We start from the raw sequence: 21,040 nt of genomic DNA, 5'->3' as shown, positions 1-21,040 counted from the left end.
AAAAAAAAAAGTAACAGGCCAGGGATTGCTGTGTGGAGCTCAGTACAGCTAGTACAAGCCTGCCATCTCAGCAATGGGAAAGCTGAGGCATTAGGATCTTGAGTTGAAGAGCTAGCCTGGGCTAGAGAGTAAGCCTATGCCATCATAAACGAAAAGTGTACCACGTGCTTATGCCAATACCCGTGGCCACATGAGCTCCTTAGCGACTTGATCTCAGAGCTTTGAAAATCAGCTATCAGAACTCTGAATAACATATATGTTCTCAAGCGTATTGCTTCAATTTGTGACAGTTTGTCTTTGTTTTTTCTTTTGTCACCTCTCTCTCTCTCTCTCTCTCTCTCTGTCTCTCTCTCTCTCTCTCTCTCTCATCATTCAATCCATCTGTTGAGCTATCCTGGAACACTATGTATGCCAGGCTGGCCTCAAACTCATAGAGACCTGCCTGCCTCTACCTCCCATGGTGTTAAAGGCATGTGCCAGCCCACCAGAGTAGACTATTGTTTCTTGGAGAATTGAGAGAATTAGAGCCCATGGCCATTACAGACATGAACCTCAGGTGCACAGAACAAAATAGACACATCAGATCCTTAATTTTTATCACCTCACTGCCCAGGAAGCAAGGACAACTACCGTAACCCCTGTGGGCAGGAGAGGAGAACAGGCCCAAAGCTGTGCTCCAGACGCAGGGAGCTGTGGCCATGGCCATTGCATCCTGACCCTAGGCCAGCTCCACTGGGCACACACAGCAAGAAGGGACATGGTCTCAGGAGCAAAGCCTCCTGGACAGTGACTTTCATTGCTCTCTTGTGCTGCATGGACCCCAGATCCCAAGGGCTCCTGGCAAAAGGAAATAATAGTTGGAAACATGAGAAGTGATTAAGGAATTTGTGCAAGTCTTCTGCCTGCCCCCTCACAGGCCATTTTCTAGTTAGGTTTACTTTTTGTTTTTGTTTTGTTTTTTACTGTTCCAAAATCCTCCTGTTTCCAGTCTGGGCAAAGGCCTCCATCTTCCGGAACCTTCTACTGTGCAGCTGGGGTCTGTCTGAACTGAGGAGTCTTAGTGCTGTGCATTCTTTGGCTCTGGTGGTGGCTCTGCTCCCATGTGGAATGTGTGTGGATGACAGCACAGGCAGTGCAGGAGACCTGGGATAGACTGCTCCCATGTGGAATTTGTGTGGATGACATCACAGGCAGTGCAGGAGACCTGGAGCAGCTGTGCATCGTCTAGGTCATCTAAGGAGGCTCTAAGCTCCAGTGAGGCTTCTGCAGGACACAGGGACTGGATTGACTTTTGTCACCGGAAACTGGCTCTTAGAGACACACAGAAGCAGACAATAAAACAGTTAGCCAGGCAACTATAGAAGACCATTTGGGGGAGTTTGGGTCTCACTTCAGTATCAGTTCAGGTACAGAGTCCCAATGGCCACATTCCTTAACCAGTTTTTCAGGTGACACTTTGAGGCCAACTTTCATGGTGTCTACGGCTTCTTGGGAACAAAAGTAAAATAATAACAGCCCCAAACTCCTCAAATGGCACAAATACTAATATATTTACATGAGTGTGTCACGTAGAAATGTACGGAGATGCCTTGGCAACTGATGCACAGTTGAAACAAGGACACCTGGCTAGGCTTACTCCAGTCTATGTGGCACAGTACTAACCAGTACAGGTGAGGTGACAAGCACTCCTCAGGTCCCACACAGTTTGGTTCAGGTATGTGTAACCAGGAGCCTCTGCCCATCCGTGGGCATTGTTCCTAGGGAAGCAAGGGGCATGGGCACAGGTGAGGCTACCCAGACGTGTCAGGGGCACAGAGCACTTCTACTGAGCTGCAGATGGGGCAAGGAGCCAAGGGCAGAAATGCTATAGTGAACTAGGTGGCATCCAGTCTCCTGGGTGGGTGTCAGGGTCCATAATACCTGGGCACACAATGCGCTTGATCTGTTGCCAGCAGTGTCCGCCAGGAATCCACTGAACCTAGGAGCGCTGTGTGGCGTCTGGGTCATGGAGAGAGCAGCTCAGGGAACTGTAACCCTTTACAACCAAGCTGATGAGAGGACAGAAGGAAAGCTGGGGTGAGAGGGCTGCGGCAAAAACCTGGCCAATCACTTAGCAGTACAGTCCTTGCCCACAGCACTGACCTCTAACCTTGCCCTAACCTTGCTGCTTCTCCTTGAGTTGTGGCTTTGCCTCACTTTGGGGACTGCAGTGTATAATCTCTTCCTTTTCTCCACGGTGGTGATGCCTCTGTGAGAACAGCCACATTGCCAGGTTTCAGGGTATAGATGAAGGGGCCACCATTTCACTGTCACCACAAGGCACCACAAGGCATTAGTGCCAGAAGTCTGCAGTCTTCCTCGACAGTTATTTTCACCATGGTCTTGAGTCCTTATTAAGTGCCATGGTGGGTTCACCCATGCACATGCACATACACATGAAGTCCTTATTAAGTGTCATGGTGGGTTCACGCATGCACATGCACACACGCATGAAGTCCTTAGTAAGTGCCATGGTGGGTTCACGTATGCACATGCACACACACATGAAGATCAGAGGACATTTGTGGTAGGTTTGTTCTCTCCTCCACGTGGAGTCCAAGGAAAGAACTCAGGGTTCTGGGCTTGACAGAAAGTGTCTTTACTGGCTGAGCCATCTCCTAACCTCATCACCTCCACCAAGAAATTTCACAAGCCCTTTATCTGTATTTATAACCTCTGTGTACACACACACACACACACACACACACATACACAATCGGTTATGTGTCTTATTGATAACGTACAGATTCTTTCCACCCCAGGATTGAATGCTCACCTTAGTGAAAATACATGTCAGCTAATGGAGACAGTGGAGGGAGCCGTGGAGATTGGAGGCTGGAGGACTTAACAGGCTCTGTGCAGACCCCCCCTTTTGTTGTAGGCTACACTTCAGATATAACTGGTTTGTTCATGTTTCTTCCCCGAGGGCTAGGATTGCACATAGGGCATCATGGTTGCTAGGCAACTACACTCTCCCATTGAGTGACATCTCAGGTCTGGAACTCCATTCATCATCCACAACAATTACAGGGCTGGCTGTGTAAGTATATTGGGGTGGCCATCTGGCCACCCCAAGACTGGTCCTTGAGATTGGCTGACACAATGCTTTCATGACTGAGAATATTTAGCTAGCTGGGAAAGAAAAGGAAGGGCCTCAGTTCACAGTGTGCACCAAGGACAGTTTAGCCTGGGAAAAACTGACATGAAACTATTGTCTACCTGCACAAGAGCCAGTAAAAAAAAAGAAAAAAAAAAAGCCTGGTTAATTTTCCATTCTGTTCACATTTACCAAAACAGCCAAGGACTATGCTGATTAGCCACAGGTCAATAAGGCACAGCCTGCCCCAGGCTCTTTCCAGACACTAAGATGGACAGGGAGACCCACGTAGTATAACAGTAACTTGGTCGTACGGCCTAAACCAAGCCTCACCTAGTTTCTGCCAAGTCTACAGATGTCCCTTTCTGTGACTCTGTGAGCTCAGGAAGAGAAGGTGGCCTATGGCAGAGAGGAACCAACACCTCTACCCTACTTCTCTGGCTGCTGAGCCTCTCAGGGTTTCCTAGCAACTGTCTGAGGACCACGGGATTACTCCCTTCACATTTGTACTCTCTCACTCCCATCCAGTCTCGGGGGTCAGATGCATTCCATAGGTTATAAAGCAGTCACCTGGAAGAAACACTTCATCAATATACTCTTGGATCTGCATGGCAAAGGGGCAGCTTCCATGTTCCTCTTATGTTCCAGGCTTGCACATGCATGCTCTGCACCAGAAACATGTGGCCTGTGCTGCAGGCTCCATGCGCTGTAGCTGGAGATGTTTTCTTGTCACCAAGAAGGATTCATTTCCCCACCCCAGCCTCCAGGCATGTTATCTCAATCCTGAATGTTATCAGATGTGAGTAACCTACAGTGTCATCCTATATGAGAGGTGAGATCTCTCTTCCAAAACTGAACATATGTGATGCTGTCTGCTACATGATCCGGAACTCAGGGAGAGCAGTGCCCTACAGAGATGCCTGTCACTCTATGACAATCAGCATGCCTGCCTCGTTGACCTGTCCTACAAATCTATAGAGACTTATCCATTTGATGGGGGGGGGGGTGATCCACCCCAACTAATGCAGGACGTGTACAGGAAGGACAAAGGCCAAGCGCAGAAGCTGGATGGAGTGATGGCTCATAGGTTAAGAGCACTTGCTGCTCTCTCAGAGAAGCCACATGGTGACTGGTGACTATCATCTATAACAGAGGATCTGGCTCCCTCTTCTGGCCTCTGCCAGAACTGCATGCATGTGAGGCACAGAAAGACAGTAGGCAAAACATCCATTCACATAAATAAAAATAAAACAAAAATCAAAAAAGAAACAGCATACCAAATCCATGGTCAAAGCCCAAAGCATCTATAATAAGCTATATTTCAAACATGACTCGGAATGTCATTATCTCTATTGTGTGCTTATCACTAATGCTGTATTGCAGGACAACTGAGTCACATTGTCCTATGTTTCATGACTTCAGTCATACTCCATTAGTGAATGTTTATTTCCTGAAAAGTAAGAGAGCAATACAGGTGTTTATCTCAACAATGTGGTCCACAGGGCCAGTAATGGATATGTGTTGTAAAGCACTCTACCTTAGGGGTAGCTAAATACATGACAGCATGGATACAGTTTCTGTCATAAAGGATGTGTCCATGGAATAAGCCACACTGTCCACACACAAGTTTCTAAGCCCCTGCTGCACTTTCTCCCATGTCTGGATTGAAAGTCTGTATGTGGTCCAGGCTGCCAGGAACTTGCAGCCCATCTCTGTCTGTGGATTAGGGGTTAAGGAGTGGCCTGGGACACCTGAACAAAGATGATCTTAAGAGATTTTAAGAAGATTGGGAATTGCACTTTTAATCATGAAAAGCACATTTGAAAAAAAAAAAAGACTTTAAAAGGGCAGTCAGTATAAAGAGTGAACAGCATAAAAAATTTAAAAACAAAAACAAGAAGATATAACACTTCAATAACAAAACCAAAATGTAAACAACCAAAAGAAAAAAAAATAAAATGTAAACAAAAATTATGCTCAGCAGCATTCTCTGACTGCAAATATAGCAGCACAGACCAACAGCCTGTGACACTAAGTGGCAAGGCAGTCACCTCAGTTCTCTCAAGGGTGCTGTCAGAAACGAAAGGGAATCAGACTCAGAACCAGCCTGGCTCACTGGCTAAATTAGGTCCTATTCCCAGGAGGAAACCAAACATGAGGAGGAATATCAATGCCGGATTTCTGTGGTTGCTGGGGAAGGCGCTCAGCAGGTGTCTCCTGACGCGGCAGCTCCCTCTGCAGGAGGCTCTCCTTCTGGGCTGCGGCCAGTTCCTGATCATTTCCCCCTGCAGTTTTTCAAACCTGGGGGAAAAGAAGACAATAAAGACAGAGACCCGGTGAAGTCCTGCAGTGTCAGCTGTCGGGATGGTCCCCTCCACAACCTCAACAGCACTGGACAGTCAACATGATCTTTTAACTGAAGTCATTGTAACTCCAACAAGTAAGAGTCACACGGTGGCTGGGCCTAGACATTTCAAGCGTAAACACGTGTCTGAACTTGATCTGGGTCCTGTACGATCTCTGTTCTGCTAGGAAGTGTAAGACTTTCTCCTCCTGCCCACGGGCATCATTTTGTAAAGGCAGTCTACCATCATCAACAGCATATGAGCTAGATCCACGTTACTCATGATGAGCTATGGATGGACCACATCATTTTATAGGCATAATACAGCCTTGCGACATGGCAACCTGAACGAGATCATGAAACAAGCTCAGCCCCTCTGCTCAGGAGGCACCTTGCACCCAAGAGGCATGCAGGGTGGAGCCTGTCATGCTGCAGCAGCATTTATTGGGTTGTGAGCCTGAGAACAATGGTGCTGCACAGGCTCAGGCACCAAAGGGAAGCCTGTGCTTTCCTTAGGGCTGGAGCTGGCAAACTGCATCCTGGCTCTCTGTGGGAGTGTCTTACAGAACGCTCCTGTGAAGGTCCTGACCATCCCTGCAGCAGAGACAACTGCCTGGCTTCATCCTGGAAACCAGAGAACCCTTTTCACAGAAATGGGTAACCGCTGTAGGGAGCAGTATTCAATGGAGGGAATCTGATCTCAACAGAGATGTGTTTAATATCAAGAAAATTTCAGTCAGGTGTGGTTGCGCACAACTTGAGATCCCATCACTTAGGAGACCAGGAGCAAGCAGACCTTCAAGAGTTCAAGGATAGCCTGCTCAGACCATATGACGAAGCCCAGAAGGGAGTTTCAATGCCCAACACACACAGAGTAGCAGACATAATGTTTCCTGGACAGAAGTTCTTGTTAACTGGCCCAGCACAGTACTTTGAGGTGTACTTTCCCTGCAGTGGCTCTTAGCTTTGCTGTCAACAGAAGCCCATAAAAGACAGAGGTCCAAGGTACAGGGGACCCAGATAGCTTCACCCTCTCCTCCCGGCTTGGCTCCTACCTCATCTGGAGGACCTGGCACTGATGCTGCAGGTTTAAGGCTGAGTCTTTGCTGGATGGCCGGCTGCTTCTGCTTCCGTGTGCACTGCAGCCTTTCCTCCAGTCTTTCTAGCTCCTGTTCATTACAAGATGGTGTTTAGTGGAGGGCTGCACACAGGCGTGCATGGACTTCCATACAGGAGCAAGCACATGTAAAGGATCCCAAGAGCTCGCTGGTCAACAGCCCAGTCCAGAGACTAGTCCCCAGTCCCCATCAGGCTAACTTGGGAAGAAACCCTGCTACAAGGTAGAGACCGACAAGAAGGAAGGCCAGTGGTCTCCTCTAGCCAATGCGCACACTAACGATGCAGCACACAGCCCGCAGGCTTCATGCTGGATGAGCACGGGAGTTCAGACTCAGCACACCAGCTCTCTCAGATGCTCTCACAACTGGCAGACTGGAAAACCTTGATGCTGAAATGGGCTGTTGCTGAAGGACAGATGACCAGGACTGCAGTTAGGGAGGACCATCGCATCAGTGGCTGAGTGGGTCTTCACAAGGACATTCAGACTGTGAAGATTGTAGGACTGATAATTGTTTCTATTGTAAAAATTAAAGTGTGTACAAATTTTAGCTGAACAGAAGAGGGAAGTTGTAGAGGAATGTCAGTTCAGAACATGGTTGTTCTGGCAAGAGATCACATCCAAAGGTCTTCCAAGCCTGTTTGATCTGGATGGAATAAAAACATGCCTTTAATTCAGGAGACAGAGGCAAACAGATCTGAGTTCACGGCCAGCCTGGTATAGAGCAAGTATCAGGTAAAGAAAAGCTTAGTTCCAGGCATGGTGGTACATGCCTTTAATTCCAAAAGAGGTGAAGTTAGTTTGTGGAAGGAAACACCCATGCTTGAAAGTGATGCCTAATTGAGTGACAGAAAAGGTGACCAATCAGAGACTATTTGTCAGAATAGGATACGCCCAACTCTCACAGGAAGAGAGAAGAAAAGGAAGCTACTTAAGAGGCAGTTTTAAGGAGAGGAGGGAGTATTACCAGGACAGGAATGGAGAGATGAGTTGGAGGGAGAGAACTCAGGTGAAGAGGGAATGAGTCAGAAAATGAGAAGAAGCCAGAAGATTAGAACTGATGGGTGAGTTAGTTTGAGGCCAAGCAGAGCAATTCTGGGCCAAGAGAGAAGCCAGATTGAATAAGTCAGCTGGGAGAGGGGTTTGAGCCAGAACAGCTGAGTTGAACCAGCCAGGCCTGAGCTCAGAAAGAACATATAAGGGTGAACTTATAAAGCAGTAGGCCTAGAAATTGAGAACATTTTGGCCTAGGTTACATTTACAGAGGCTAGAAGCTTCCAGAACTAGGCCCAGGTGAGCAAAAGGAGGCAGTAACCCTCCCAGACAACTACTGAAACAGGAAAAATAGAAGTTACTTTTACAAAATACAACATGTTCTGTTAGATGGTTGTATGCTGCCTTAGGTCTCACCTGTGTTGACCCAGTGTGCAGGTGTCTCCAGCCAGTGTGCAGGTGTCTCCAGCCAAGCCTGTGAACAGGAAGTCACATCTTCACTAACAGCTCATGCCTGGATTGAGCTCTGATAAGACTCAGGAGGGAAATTTTCTTCATCACATGTGTGATTTCTGTTTGTTTTTTACATGTCCCTAAACTCTAATAATATGAGCATCTTCCCCAAGTGCTTGCTCCGCTCAGAGCAACCGTCATCCCTCCTCCCCACTATCCTCATCTGATTTCTCAGCATCTTTATTTCTCAGCTTGAGTGTGAACCTTGAGGAGGGGAGGGGCCACTCCTGAGCAGTGTTTGGAAAGCGAGCCTTCAGATCCCCACGGGCGAAATAGCGAAAAAAGATCCACCTGAATCAGAAAGACTCTCTGGCTTTGGAGGGAGGGAGTGCTGAAGTGTTTCCCTGTGTCACAGGACAGGCTCCTTTAATGGACACCTTGCCCTCTGATGAATTTGAGAGGAGCTAGTTAGCAGGTAGGCCAGGGCAATTCTGAGTGACATCAGCAGCAGTCCCTTTCCTGAGAACCCATTGTATCCTGGAGAGCTTTAGCATGCTCTGTGATGTCACCACTGTTGTGGAGATACCAACTGCCTGTGGAGAAGTCACTCAGCATCGATAGGGTTCACCCTTCAACATGCTGAGCAGGTTATTTGGGAGAGAGAACGGAGAAACAAAAGAAAGTTGGAAAGAGCACGGCCTTCAGCCTTGGTTCAGGACAAGAAGTAAATGATCCCGGGGAAGGCGCAGCGAGTCCTGGGCAGGGAAGGGGGAGCTTCCTGGAGGAGGAGACATTGAGTTAGGCCTTTCAATAAAAGGCCTTAAAAGTGGGAGCTTCTGGGAGGCAGGAGGTCTACCCTTTTCTCTGGGTTCCTAAGAAGCAGGCCTCATCCTGCCAGCTCTGGGTCTTCCTGGGCTGTCAATGAGGATGGCTTTGTTAATCTGGTGACCATGTTCTGCCCCCTGCGTGGCATCTCCACTAACACAAGTCTGAAAGATCCAGCAAGTGACTTAGGCATCTTTACCCTACCTGACTGCTTGTGGACAGCATAAATCTTCTCCTGGCTTCTGAAAGCACATGCTGAGGCCTCTGAGGCCAAGCTGCATCCTGGGAGTGAGTTTGAGGAGGCTGTCCCCTGGGTCAGCCTGTGCAGGGAGGGGGAAGAACCCAGCTGACTAGGAGACACCCACCTCCTTATAAGGAGATTGGAGACTTGACATCATCCACAAAGAAGAAGAACCAAGTCTCAGCCTTCAGAACCAGCTTGGGCAAAGTCTCATCTATCAGTTTACTTACAGAACCCCCTTCAGGGCTCCCGGCTTGGGCTCAGATGAAGTGGTGTAGGGCATGCAGTGTCCCTTGACCTCTAGCATTGGATCATCCTGACATAGCCAGCCACGCCTAGCATGTCTTGCTAGTATGATAAACATTCGAAAGACATAGATCTCCACACCCCCCTCTTTGTCCTGGGTTCCACCATGCACACTTCTGAAGCCACAGTCCAGATTTCTGGAGAATTTACACTTCAGGCTGAGTGTGGTGCCAGCTCCTCATTTCCAGAGCTGTCAGTAAGTTTAAAATGTGAAGTGGGGCTCTGGTCAATCTGTAGGGCAGAGGCACCTTCAACATCTCTTCCCCTGTGCCCTTTGCCTGCCCTACTCATGCTCCAGTGACATTGCACTTAAAGCTGCCTGTGTCACCTTCTCCTAAGGGCATGTGCATTGTCGCCTGTGTCACCTTCTCCTAAGGGCATGTGCATTTTCAGTGGAGACTATAGAGCGAGGACTTTGGCTAGTATGTAGCTCCGGGTGACACCCCATAGCAGTGATGTCACAGACAGCTCAGTCGGGGATAGCTCTCTGAAAATGGGAGTTCTTGGAGCGTCGGTGTACACGAGATAAGGCATTGACAGACAGAGGCAACTCAAGTTTGAGTTTTCATCTGAGTGTATTTTTAAAGCAAGCTGTCTAGCATTATATACATTTTTGAAAGCAGGGGCTTTTTGGTTACATTTTTCTCATAGCATTTCCCCACAGAGCAAATTCACAGAAGTCAGTGAGCAATCAAGCATACAGATACAGGTACAGAATGTGAAGTTATTGTCTTGTCATAATTTGAATTACAGCTTTAAATGAAACAATACAGGACTCACAGCAGAGACATCTTCACTTCTAAGTTACTGGCTTGACATCAATATGCCTGTGCTCCCTCTGCCCAGGGTCAATGTTCTCTCCCTAACGAAACTTGTGCCCAGCACCTGTGTGCCAAGACAGTATTTTTTCCTTTTCTTTAGTTCACTCTTCTGATATTTGAGTGCCACTACCTGGAGTCTTTTGAAATACTCCATTTCTTTGTAGACCACAGTATAACTTATCAACTAATGATTAATTTCTAGTCATTTTTTAAAAATAAGTGGAAGTGAAGGAGAACTAGTCCGGACCTGGACGGTCGCTGGCTGCAGCCCTGAGTCAGGGTCTCCTAGCGACCATGGTTACGCTTGAGGAGTCCTACTTAGAGAGTGAAGTACAGTTACAGTAGAAACACTAGGTCCCCAGCACAGTGAGAGAAAAGCTGGCAGGACTATCAACCAGCCCAGGAGACTCTCCCCTTTTTGGAGGTCTTAGCCTCAGGCCTGTGTAGTATTTGTCACACAGACTCCATGGAGGGGTGACACAGTGACACACCGCATACTCTTCCTACAACTGTGACATGCTTGATTTTTCCACTGAAAATGCCTTTATAGACCAGCTTGATGGTAACTTCCCTGCACTTTCTGCCCTTCCCTGGGAACCTACCGTTCCCGCCTCCTCAGGCTGCTTCCTGGGAATCAACATGGTCTCTCCTGGCCCTGGGCCATCAACCAGGCACGTTCCCTTGTGTTTGTCCACCTGCAGGGTCTACTGGGAAGGCATCATCCCAAGCCTCCACCATCACCGAGCAGGAGCAGGAGATGGACAAACTGGAGGGACTGACGCTTCAGCTTCGGAGGATGACTTGTGAAAGGGATGAGCTGCGTTTAATCCTCGCTCGCTGCGCTGACAAGGATTTGAACAAGAGGTAGTCATTTTGCCCACTTCTCTGTAGACTGTCTTGATCCCTCGGTGTCAGCCTCAGGTTTGCTCACATCACAGGAGGCTGCACCTTCATTCAGGGTGTCCTCGTGCCCATACTAATTTTCCTGAGTGCATCTGAGATGTAGAACTTGAAGCATGGGTTAGGAGTTAAGATGGGGACAGGGGCTTCCCACGCTTCCTCCAATGTAAAGCACAAAGTGAATCCTGAATCGCTCTGAGTTTATGGTGTTTGTACCTGACCGGCAGGTGCTTGGATTCTGGATGCTCCTGGCAGCAGCTGGAGGGGCCTGGTACCACTTGGTGCCGCTCAGTGGGAGACTGAATGGCCTGGTACTCATCACTGCACCACGCTGCTCATGTTCATTATATTCTGAGGCAATGCCACCTCACTTATAATTGCTTGGCATCCTAATTGTGCATGTGTGTGTGTGTGTGCGCGCGCGCGCACTATGTTATATGGTCACTGTGTGGATTCCCTCCAGATCCTGGGAGTCGGTGGCTGTTGATTGAGCCTGATGATTTTCCAATCTCACAGTTTCCAGGTTACACCAGTGCTGAGGCCAGGGAGCCCCACATTGAGCAGCACAGCTCTTGCCCCTGTGCTCACCTTAGTGGCGTATAGGAATCTCCTGGGAAGTTACAAAGATGCTTCCTTAGAAATACTGATCATAAATTCTGGGCAACTGTGTAGAAATTTGAACCCAGGATCAAATATCCCTGCTCTGAAACAGAATAAATGTCATTACAAATTTGTAGTGGGCTTAGACCTGTGCACAGGCTCCTGGGAGCTTCACAGAGGGCTAGACCATTTCTTCAGGGCCACTGAGAGAATTCCTGCAGCCTGGCTCCCTCTGTTTGAGTGCCCTGCTTCTGCTGGCCTGGGGAAATATAGTAAGTTTAATAAGCACCATGATGTCCCAGTACATAGAAGTCAGGATGTGGCATCTCCTCGGCCAGGGTAGTGCAGGCTGCAGCCTGAATTCATAGGACCATTGAGGTCTGTATTCATGGGGTTCTTTGATCCTGGGGCAATGTCCTACTACAGGCGGACTTCTGAATTTGAGATGTTGAAAACGGAACATCAGAAGACGATGATAGGCCTGAAGAAATTGCCAAAGGAGTTAAGTGAGGCCTTGGACAAGTGCAAGAAGCTTACCGAGGAGATGGAATCCTGCCGGTGAGTGACTGACTTGGCTGGGACCCCAGCACTTGGAGGGACTGCTTCTACTTTTCTTTGTCTTTAAGCTCTGGTTCTAGCCTGTCTCTCTCTTAGCAAGCAGCCTGCCTTGTAGCTGCTGGACTCAGTGTTGCTAAGTGTGAGGAGACTGTGATCCCTTTATAGCACTGTCTTGCCTGCCTCAGGAAGGTTTGCACCATGAGGGGGTTGTCAGACAGCCCAGAGCCACTGAGGCACTGGCAGGGGATTCACAGCCGGTTTCTGTGGGACCATGGACAGCTTGCACTCCTGTTGGGTCTCTAGTCCTCTCTCAGAGGGTGTTTGCCCTCTCTCTGCTGATATTTTCCCAATAACATGGAAAGATAATAACAGGGCGGGGGCCACTTCCTTTTCTGGAAGGTACATGGATCCCTTTGGTGTCAAGGTTTTCAGAAGGACTTTGAGTCTTTCTGGTTTCTGGCTGTTCTCAGAATTTGGCCTCCGTCTAGGTGGTACTACGGGCCCAAGTCTGGGGCTCTCTGGGGGATTCTGGACCTTGCAGGGATGATGGTCCTTGAAAGGGGGGGCGCAGATAAAGGTTGGCTGGCACTCATCATATTTTGGTTGTGGCTCAGAATCCTTCACAGTCGGCGCCTGAGTGAACGGGCTCAGCTGAAGCAGGAAATAGACACTTCAAGAGTGGAGATCAGAAAGCTGCAGCGGGAACAGATTGTGCTGCAACAGGCCTGTGAGGAGACAAAGAGGCTCCATGAGGAGGCCGGTGAGAAGATCTACAGCCGCTCTGCCAAGCAGCCGCAGGTAGGCTGAGGCAGCAGGGGCAAGCTGCCCACCTGTCACACCGTAAACAGACACGCCCATGTAACCATCCACCCACCCTGCCGTTCACCTGCATCTCATGTAACTGTTCATTTCTATGGCCATTTCCAAGTCTTTGAGCAGAGTCAGACTCTTTGGAGAAAGTGGATAATTGACAAGCAAACCGTCCTGCTCTGCCAGACATTGCAGTGCATTGAGAAAGTCTGGTTCAGCACACATTACACACCCACATGCCATTATGATAGGAGGGGTGCTGTGTGCAGAGCCACTTAGGGAGTAGCACAGAGCTCTGAGGGATGAGGTCAGAGGTCTGTAGCTCATTTGCTTTGCAGGGGTCATGTGAGGTCACAGGAAGGAGGAGCTTGCAGGATTAGAGTCCAGTACAAATGCCAAAGGAGTGTGTGTGTGTGTGTGTGTGTGTGTGTGTGTGTGCGTGCACGCTCATGAGTGCACACACATGTGCCTAGGTGTGAGTGAGCATGTGTCTGCCTGTTTTGCATGTTTGAGTAGGGGTGTTTCTGTGTGCTTGTAGGTGTGGGCTCTTATATGTGCATGTGTGCATTTGTGTGTTTTTCTGCATATATGTATGTTCACTTGCTCATGGGACATCCTAAATTTAAAGGAGAAAGTGTGTCAGTTCACTTTGCATGGATCAAACATATGTAGCTGACAATTATTTCTGCATGCCCACCTGACTCCCTGGAACAAAAACTGAGGCAAATTCAGAAGAGTTTCAGGTGTTTGTAGAGGCAGAGCTATTAATCTGCAAAATATTCTTTGGAGGAAAGCAAAGGAGTGGGGCACATTATGTGCAGAGGAGGCTGCTGTGGCTGATCAAGGTGCCTGATAGAAAAGGCTGGCTAAGGCTCTGTGCCCCTCTCTCTCTTGGTGAATACTGACTGCACACTGGATCTTCAGGCGGCTTGCTTTGTCTCCCTGCATCCTGCTGTCATCATCATCGCCTTCAGCCACTTTCTTTCCACCTTTGCTGAACCTGGCTCAGTAAACCATGGCCTTGGAGTTGGGCGTGGGTCTTATTTTCTGGGAGATTCTGAGTTGCTTGCTGCTGCATCTCGGGTCATCAGAAGCTCACAGGCATGCTGAGGTGTGAGAACAGGGCTGTCTCAGTACAGCCCCCCTTAGACTCATGGCGCTCTAAAGCACTCACCCTGCGCTGTGTCTGCAGCACTCAGCATCTGCTTGTGTTCAAAGCCATTGACTCTGAGTTAAAATCAACCTCAAGGAGGGTTGGGAGAAATGAGGACCCTCAGACATTGCTCATGCTATAAAATGCGGTAGCCTTGTGAGAAGCCATGGACACTTTTTCAGAAAGCTGAGCTATGATCTTCAGGTGGCCCAGCCATTCCAAAGCCAAGTGGAACTCGGGGGCATCAGGATGGCAGCAGAACTCCTCAGAGCATCCCCAAAGTAGAACCTATCTGGATGTCCATCAGTAGATGAGTAAAAAAGAGCAATGTGGTCCAGGCCTTCTGTGGAATATTGCTGCTCATGAAATAATACATGCAACCATTTGGCCATCTTTTAGCCAGCCTGTTACTCAAAAAATCCCTGATGCAATCAAATTACGTGCAGAAAAGGTTTATTCTGGCTCCTGGTTATGGAGATTTTCTAGTTTCCTGGGCTTATTCTTTTGGCCCATAATGAGACAGACTATAGCTAAGGGAGCTCCATTTGGAGAAGCTGTTCACCTTGGAAGAGTGAGGAAGAGCTAGAAGCTGGTCCACCATGATCCAGTGGTCACGCGCAGGGGACCAAGCCAACACTGACAGCCTTGCGAACTTGTGAATGAGGCTTAACTCATAGACCAGGACCCCAGCAGTCTACCTGTCTCTCTATTAAAGTTACAGGACAAACCCTTCACTGACTGGGCTGTCTATGTCACATGTCCACTATATTCTTATCCCCTCCAAGGAAAGTTGACTTCCTCCTCCATAGTATCCCTGGTGATCTCTAATATTATCATTACATGGAGAGCTAAATATGTGTCTGCAATGCAGTGTGCTTGTATGTGTGCACACATTTACTTCTGTGTGTTCAGGAGATTTTGTGTGTGCACATACACCACTCCACTGAGAACACAATCTTCTAATGAGCAGGCACAGGAAGGACTGGAGGAAAGACTGCAGGACCCGCTGAAGCAGAACAAACTGGGCATCCAGCAAAGGGGCTCGGCAGAAAAGATGCAGCATCAGTGTGATGTCTCTGAGATGAGGTAGGAGACCAGGTTGGGAGGAGGGTTGGAGCCAGGTGGGCTGCCTGTCCCTGTGTCTCTGTCTTTCTGGGCTCCCCGCCATCTGTGTGCCACTCAGCCTCAGCCAGGGAAAGAACACCTCAGAATATTGTGCTGGTCCAGTCACCAGGAACTTCTGTCCAGGAAACAGTGTTTGATCTTTAGTGTTTCTGGGGATTGTGCACCCCCCTCCCTCCTGACCTCTCTCGTAGGTATGATCTAAGTACCTTGTTTCCTAGGTCTCCCCACAAATACTCCTAGTCCCATACCTACCAGGGTGAGCATCACTTGTGGAAGACAGTGAGCCCAATGCCACTGTGTTTCCCTAAGAAACATCACCTGTAGAGGTCAGTTCCTATGCTAGGGCAGATTAGCGGGCAGCACACTCCTGGTGGTTACCGGCTCTCTGCAGTGCACATCCATGTGCTGTAGCTGCAAGGAATGATCATGCTGGATTGTGGAGGTGAAAAGAGCTGCTGACATGGCAAGCCCTCACCAGGCCTGTGTTCCTTCCTCCCCTAGGTCTGAAATACTCCAGTGTGATGTGAAACTGGCCACAGCCCAGGGCGAGAGCTCCCTGCAGACAGAGGTGCTGCAGCAGGAGCACTAGGTGTGCCAGGCAAGTGAGCCACCATCCCGTCCCATCTCATCCCATCCCATCCCATCTCATCCCATCCCATCCTCAGGGGGGCAATCTCAGGGTGGGCTCTCTGCCTTGACTTTGGTTTCCTTAGTGTCCATGGGCCCTGATTTATCTAGCAGGTGGCACAGCATGAGTGCTTCTATGTCTGACTGATTGCCATTTCCTCTCTGACAGCACCTGTGAGAGAACTGAAGAGGCCAAAATAGCCACAGACAACCTGAAAGCAACATTCTCTAACTAGAATCCAGGCCTCCTCAGAAAAACGCCCTGGAATTGTGAACTCACTAATGAAGCAAACACCATCCACCCTCCTAGGGGATGCAGCCCCGATCTTATCAATGTGTCTGTTGGCTCACTATAACAGGAGAAAAGAAAGCATCAAAAATGATCTAGAAATTCAGAAAACCTGAGACAAGAATTACTCAGAACCCCGACACTCATCAGCAAGTGGTCTCGGTGAGGGGCACAAGAACATGCAGGACATGTTGCTGAGCAAGAGTTACTCTACCAGGGGCTGTGGCAAGCTGACTGAGTCCTCAGCTCTCCACATGTGGGAAGAAATCTGTTGTGGAAGACTGTGTTGATGCCACACGGTTATCCAGACACACCACCCCCCAAGGCGTCATATTCTTTCTCTAGTACAGTGTTGAAGCTGCTCCATGTCACACCCATGTGATGCTCACGTTAGTGCTCTTCAGAGATGACGGCAGTGCCTTGTGGGTTATATTAGTCAGTTTTTTTCTCCAATAAGGAAAATGGCTGTTCTCTTCTGTTTTAAGCCTGGACTGAAGTGCCTGGCTCTGACAATGAGTTTGCAGAAGACAGCTGGCAGTTTGGGGCAGACAGATGCTCCCCACACTCACAGGCCTATGTTGTCTGAAACAATCAAACAGGGACCAACACATTACAGAATCGGCCTGCTGAAGACTATCCTTTTCACAGGTAAAAGGCTGTGTATCACAGGCTGTGTATAGTGCATCAGCAGTGGGTGCTAAGCTTCTTTATGGCCATGAAGAGTGCTCCAGGGACCACCACACAATGCTAAGCTCATGCCCAGTAGGTTCTAACAATCATGTGGCTGGGAAACTTCAGATAGTACGGCGCTTGAGAGCCGTGTCCACCATTGCCAGATAGTGTGAGGTCAGTTTAAAAAAAAAAAGCATCCTTTAAAAGATGCTGTTCCAGGATTACCCAGAGGCAGTGTGGCAACCACATCCAGTGCAAAGCGGTGGGCTCGAAGCTCTGTAGATTCTGATCAGATCCAGCTGGGTATAAAGGAAAGATACATGAAAATCACTGGGCATCATACGAGGGTACAACATCTAGGTGTGGCCACAAATAGACCCTTCAGGGAGTGTGGCCTGAGCTGCCACCAGTGCTGTGCCTGCAGCTGATGAGGACTGGGCATGAAACCCAGATGGCCAAAACATCAAGATCAAAGATAAATTTGAGTTTTCAGAGCAATCAACATTTGTGGAGTTTTTGGGGAAAAAAAGGGGGGGGACCACAAATTATCCACTGAGTCCCAGTGGAGAGAATAATGGTGGATATTATGTGGTTGATCTGTTCCCCAGAGGTGTCAGCACACGGTGGGATTTTAAAGGTTTGCTAAAGAAGCGTGTAAAAAGAGAGGAGGCCATGCTATCGTTGAAGATGTGTGCTGCAAAAACGTGGAGCTTGAGTTGCCAGGAACTACTACTCTAGATTCCCACGCAGCCTATACATCTGTGACTGGTTCTCCACTGTGTGCGGCATGCAGGGTTTATCCAGGATACGAAGTTAACTCCACACGTAAGTTAAACCCAGTGTCACGGAATTCAGGATTCCTGTTCCTCTCTCGATAAAGCATTCTGTGAAAGACGGATGCTTACATTGTAAAGTTTAAGCTGACTGACCTGAAAACAAGTGAATCCCACTGTAAAAAAGCATTTCAGAGATTTCTACTGGCACAAATTAGACCCTGTACGGCTGTAGTTGCTCAGTTCTCAAGGTCACCACCTTGGTTTGGCCCAGGTCATTATTGGACATAACTGTGTAGGGGCTGTAAGAGCTTTGATGGTTCTTCAAGCTAAGGACCTAAGAAACTTCACTGTCAGCAGCTTAATGTGAATAGCACAGACTTGTGAATGGAAAAAAGTGTTAAGTGCAGAACACTGAGGAGCCAGTTCAGAGTAGAGGAAGAAACACGGTATCCACACAAGCGTTGCTATGTGCAGGATGCATGTGTAAAATGAAAAAAAAAACCCAAAACCTGTGGGTTTCTGAGAAAAAGCCTTTGCATGCTAGAGATTGTATTCTATGAAATAATTGGAAGACATCAAGAAGATGAACTTTGAAATGTTTACCTCATCTGGGATGGAAAGATTTGAGCTGAGGATAGGCTGTGGCCCAGGCTGTGGCCCAGGCTGTGGCCCAGGTAGACAAGGGAAGCACAGAGAGCAGGGTCCCTTGTGCTGAATATGTACCTGAGGGCTTCACAGAAGGGCTGAGGCACAGCCAGGGTTGCTGGGCATCCAGGAGAGGTCTGAGAGTGTAGACTGGTGCTTGTCCTGGTAGGTCATCAAAGATATGTTAATGGAGTGCAGTCAAGAGAGTTTGAAAGACATGTTTCACCCAAGACTAGTACCAAACCCCAAAGAGGCATGGCTACACTCATCTTGAAAAGGTCTGCTCAAACTACTGCACCAGCCAAGGACAATACATGCATTAAACATTGAATCTCTACTCGGATCTAGCCAAGGGACAGTGCATTCTCCACAGCTGTGTGGAGAGCAGGGACTGACTTTGACATGAACTCTGGTGCCCCTATTTGACCATTTTCCCATGGTGAGGAGGCCTGGTGGCACTCAGAGAAAGGATAGGCAGGCTACCTGAATAAATTAATTAAAAATGTGTTCATTTATTCAATAGAGGCTTAAAGGAGGGGGACAGTAATTATATATAGCAAACTAGCAAATCAGTAAGAACAACACCACCAACAAAGAAATAGCAAAACAAACAAAAACTAAGAAAACCAAACACCCAGAGCAAACAAAATCAAACAAAAACCAAATGAAAAAATTAAGCTAAATATCAGTTTAGTGCTGCAGATTTAGCAGCACAAACCTACAGATTTTGGCTGGTCTTGGAAACATGCTGGAAAGTCAGTCACCAATTGTAATAACCTTTTCTTTTTTCTTTTTCATTTATGTCCTTATATTTACTGGTAACTTGAACTTTATTTTTTTTAATTCAGATTACATCCCCTTGCTTGCCTCCTCCTGTTTCTCCCTCTCTCCTTCTTTCACCCTATTCCCCTCCCCTAGGTCTGTGAGTGAGGGGACCTTCTCCCCCACCATATGGTCACAGCCTATCAAGTCTCATCTTGGTAGCCTGCTTACCCTTTCTCTGGGTGCCACCAGGCCTCCCCACCACGGGGAAGTGGTCAAATAAGGGCACCAGAGTTCATGTTGGAGTCAGTCCCTCCTCTCCACACGACTGTGGAGAATGTCCTGTCCCTTGGCTAGATCTGAGTAAGGGTTTGATGTCTACTGCTTGTATTGTCCTTGGTTGGTGCAGTAGTTTGAGCAGACCCCCCTGGACCCAGATCTGCCCATCATGATGTTGTTCTTGTAGGTTTCTAGGACCCTCTGGGTCCTTCTATTTCCCCATTCTCCCATACTTCTCTCACCTAGAGTCCCAATGGGAGGTCCCTGCATCTATCCCAATCTCCTGGAATTAACACATTTTTATGAATAAGAAAATGATCTACAATTCCTCACCCTGATGACCCTCCTTTAGTCAGGTGTGCTGCCACCGTCCCGTCCTGGAATCCCAGAACCCACAGGCAGAGAAGGATCTCTCTAAGTTGCTGGTTGCTTGGGCTACACAGTGAGTTCCTAGCCAGCCAGGGCTTCACAGGGGGATTGGGCTTTCAATCTGGATACCGTGGCCAACGCTGTGGATACCTGCCTCATGATGGAAACTATCGTTGTGGCCAATATTAGGCCACTGCTAAAATATGGGGCTCTGTGGGTGATCATGTGGACCAAATTAGTGAAAAACACAACAGTATTTCTCTAATGCCTCTCAGGAAGTGAAAAAATTCCTTGAGGAAGTATAAAAGAAGTTAGGAAACCCAGAACTACCTGCCTCTGGTTTCCTACAAATGTGATTACTGCCCAGCAAAGACAATAAATTCCAAGACCTGTTAAATCATGGGGTTTTGTTTGTTTGTTTTTGTTTTTGTTGATTTTTGTGCCATTGGCATCGACTATGTATTTGACTCCTTTTTTGTTTTTGGGTTTTAAAATATTGTTTTTCTTTTATTTGTATGGGTGTCTTGTCCTCTTAGGGCTGTGGATTACATACATGCAATTCCCCAAGAGGCCAGAAGAGGGCAGTAGATTCCACCTGGAACGGAAGTTATAAATGCTTGTTAGCTGCCTTGTGGGTCCTCTGAGAAACAAATGTTCATACTAGATGAGCAATCAGCCAGCCCCTGCACTTGAGCGTTGTCCTTCCCTTCTTGTGTGCTGTATTACTTGGGTCCAACCAAAGAGAGAAACTCCTTGAGACCTGTAGGGACACATCCATGAGGTAGTCAGTCGTGCGAATTGTCTTAGGCGGCCAGGCACTGAGGCATGGCATTCATGGACTCAGTAACATGCCTCATTGTGTCTTATTGTCAGGGTTGGAGCTGTTCTCTCACATCTCATCCTGGATGACAGTGCAGCTTAGGTCATCAAATGCACAACTGAGAGGACCCTCCTGGGGGTGGAGGTGTGGTAAGGACTTGATGCTCCAGCTGAGCAGTGCTGAGAAGCAGCTTCTGACTAGCCACGGTGGACAGAGCCTGCAGCAGAGGCCACACGGGCCTGGTGAGGGCATTGTGTGTGCAAGGCTAGGAAGGGAGACGGATGGTTGATACTGCTGTTTTACCACAGCAGATCTCAGAGTATTTTAGGAAGTGTTTCTTCCAGCTGAGTGATTTACCCTTGTGACGCTCCCCCGGAACGGACCTGAGTTCTCAGACTGACCGTGAGTCAGAGAGTTAA

At 48.2% G+C, this 21,040-nt stretch overlaps 1 protein-coding gene and 1 long non-coding RNA gene across 4 annotated transcripts; one reads left to right on the top strand and one right to left on the bottom strand.

Moving 5' to 3' along the window:
* Positions 1-579: 579 nt before the first annotated feature.
* Positions 580-2,249, bottom strand: LOC311605942. The gene is made up of 4 exons (XR_014782123.1): positions 2,143-2,249; positions 1,921-2,048; positions 1,663-1,757; positions 580-1,310 (listed from the first exon to the last, which is right to left on the bottom strand). It is a non-coding gene; the product is annotated as an uncharacterized lncRNA (long non-coding RNA).
* A 6,366-nt stretch (positions 2,250-8,615) lies between these two features.
* LOC311605941 (disks large homolog 5-like) lies at positions 8,616-18,260 on the top strand. Of its 3 annotated transcripts, none has more exons than XM_084796773.1 (8): positions 8,616-8,767; positions 10,938-11,100; positions 12,163-12,294; positions 12,909-13,092; positions 15,228-15,343; positions 15,884-15,980; positions 16,179-16,946; positions 17,579-17,918. In XM_084796773.1, exons 1-6 carry the CDS (start codon positions 8,680-8,682, stop codon positions 15,969-15,971), a joined length of 771 nt encoding a protein of 256 aa, XP_084652899.1. In that variant the 5' UTR covers positions 8,616-8,679; the 3' UTR covers positions 15,972-15,980; positions 16,179-16,946; positions 17,579-17,918. The 3 variants fall into 3 exon arrangements, with proteins under 3 accessions (XP_084652899.1, XP_084652900.1, XP_084652901.1); XM_084796775.1 differs by lacking the exon at positions 8,616-8,767 and adding an exon at positions 10,527-10,798 and having other exon boundaries at positions 17,579-18,260; XM_084796774.1 differs by lacking the exon at positions 17,579-17,918 and having other exon boundaries at positions 16,179-17,336.
* Positions 18,261-21,040: the final 2,780 nt, after the last annotated feature.

Source organism: Acomys minous (genome assembly GCF_964271855.1).
Source record: "Acomys minous genome assembly, chromosome: 9".
Lineage (NCBI taxonomy): Eukaryota > Metazoa > Chordata > Mammalia > Rodentia > Muridae > Acomys > Acomys minous.
This window is presented reverse-complemented; position numbering and strand designations above follow the sequence as displayed.

Excerpts from the sequence above, each read along its gene's own strand:
- LOC311605941 (XM_084796773.1), top strand. The coding sequence starts at position 8,680 with ATGCTGAGCAGGTTATTTGGGAGAGAGAACGGAGAAACAAAAGAAAGT. Across the intron at positions 11,101-12,162 it reads GACAAGGATTTGAACAAGAG|GCGGACTTCTGAATTTGAGA; the intron begins GTAGTCATTTTG and ends GTCCTACTACAG. Across the intron at positions 15,344-15,883 it reads TGTGATGTCTCTGAGATGAG|GTCTGAAATACTCCAGTGTG; the intron begins GTAGGAGACCAG and ends TTCCTCCCCTAG.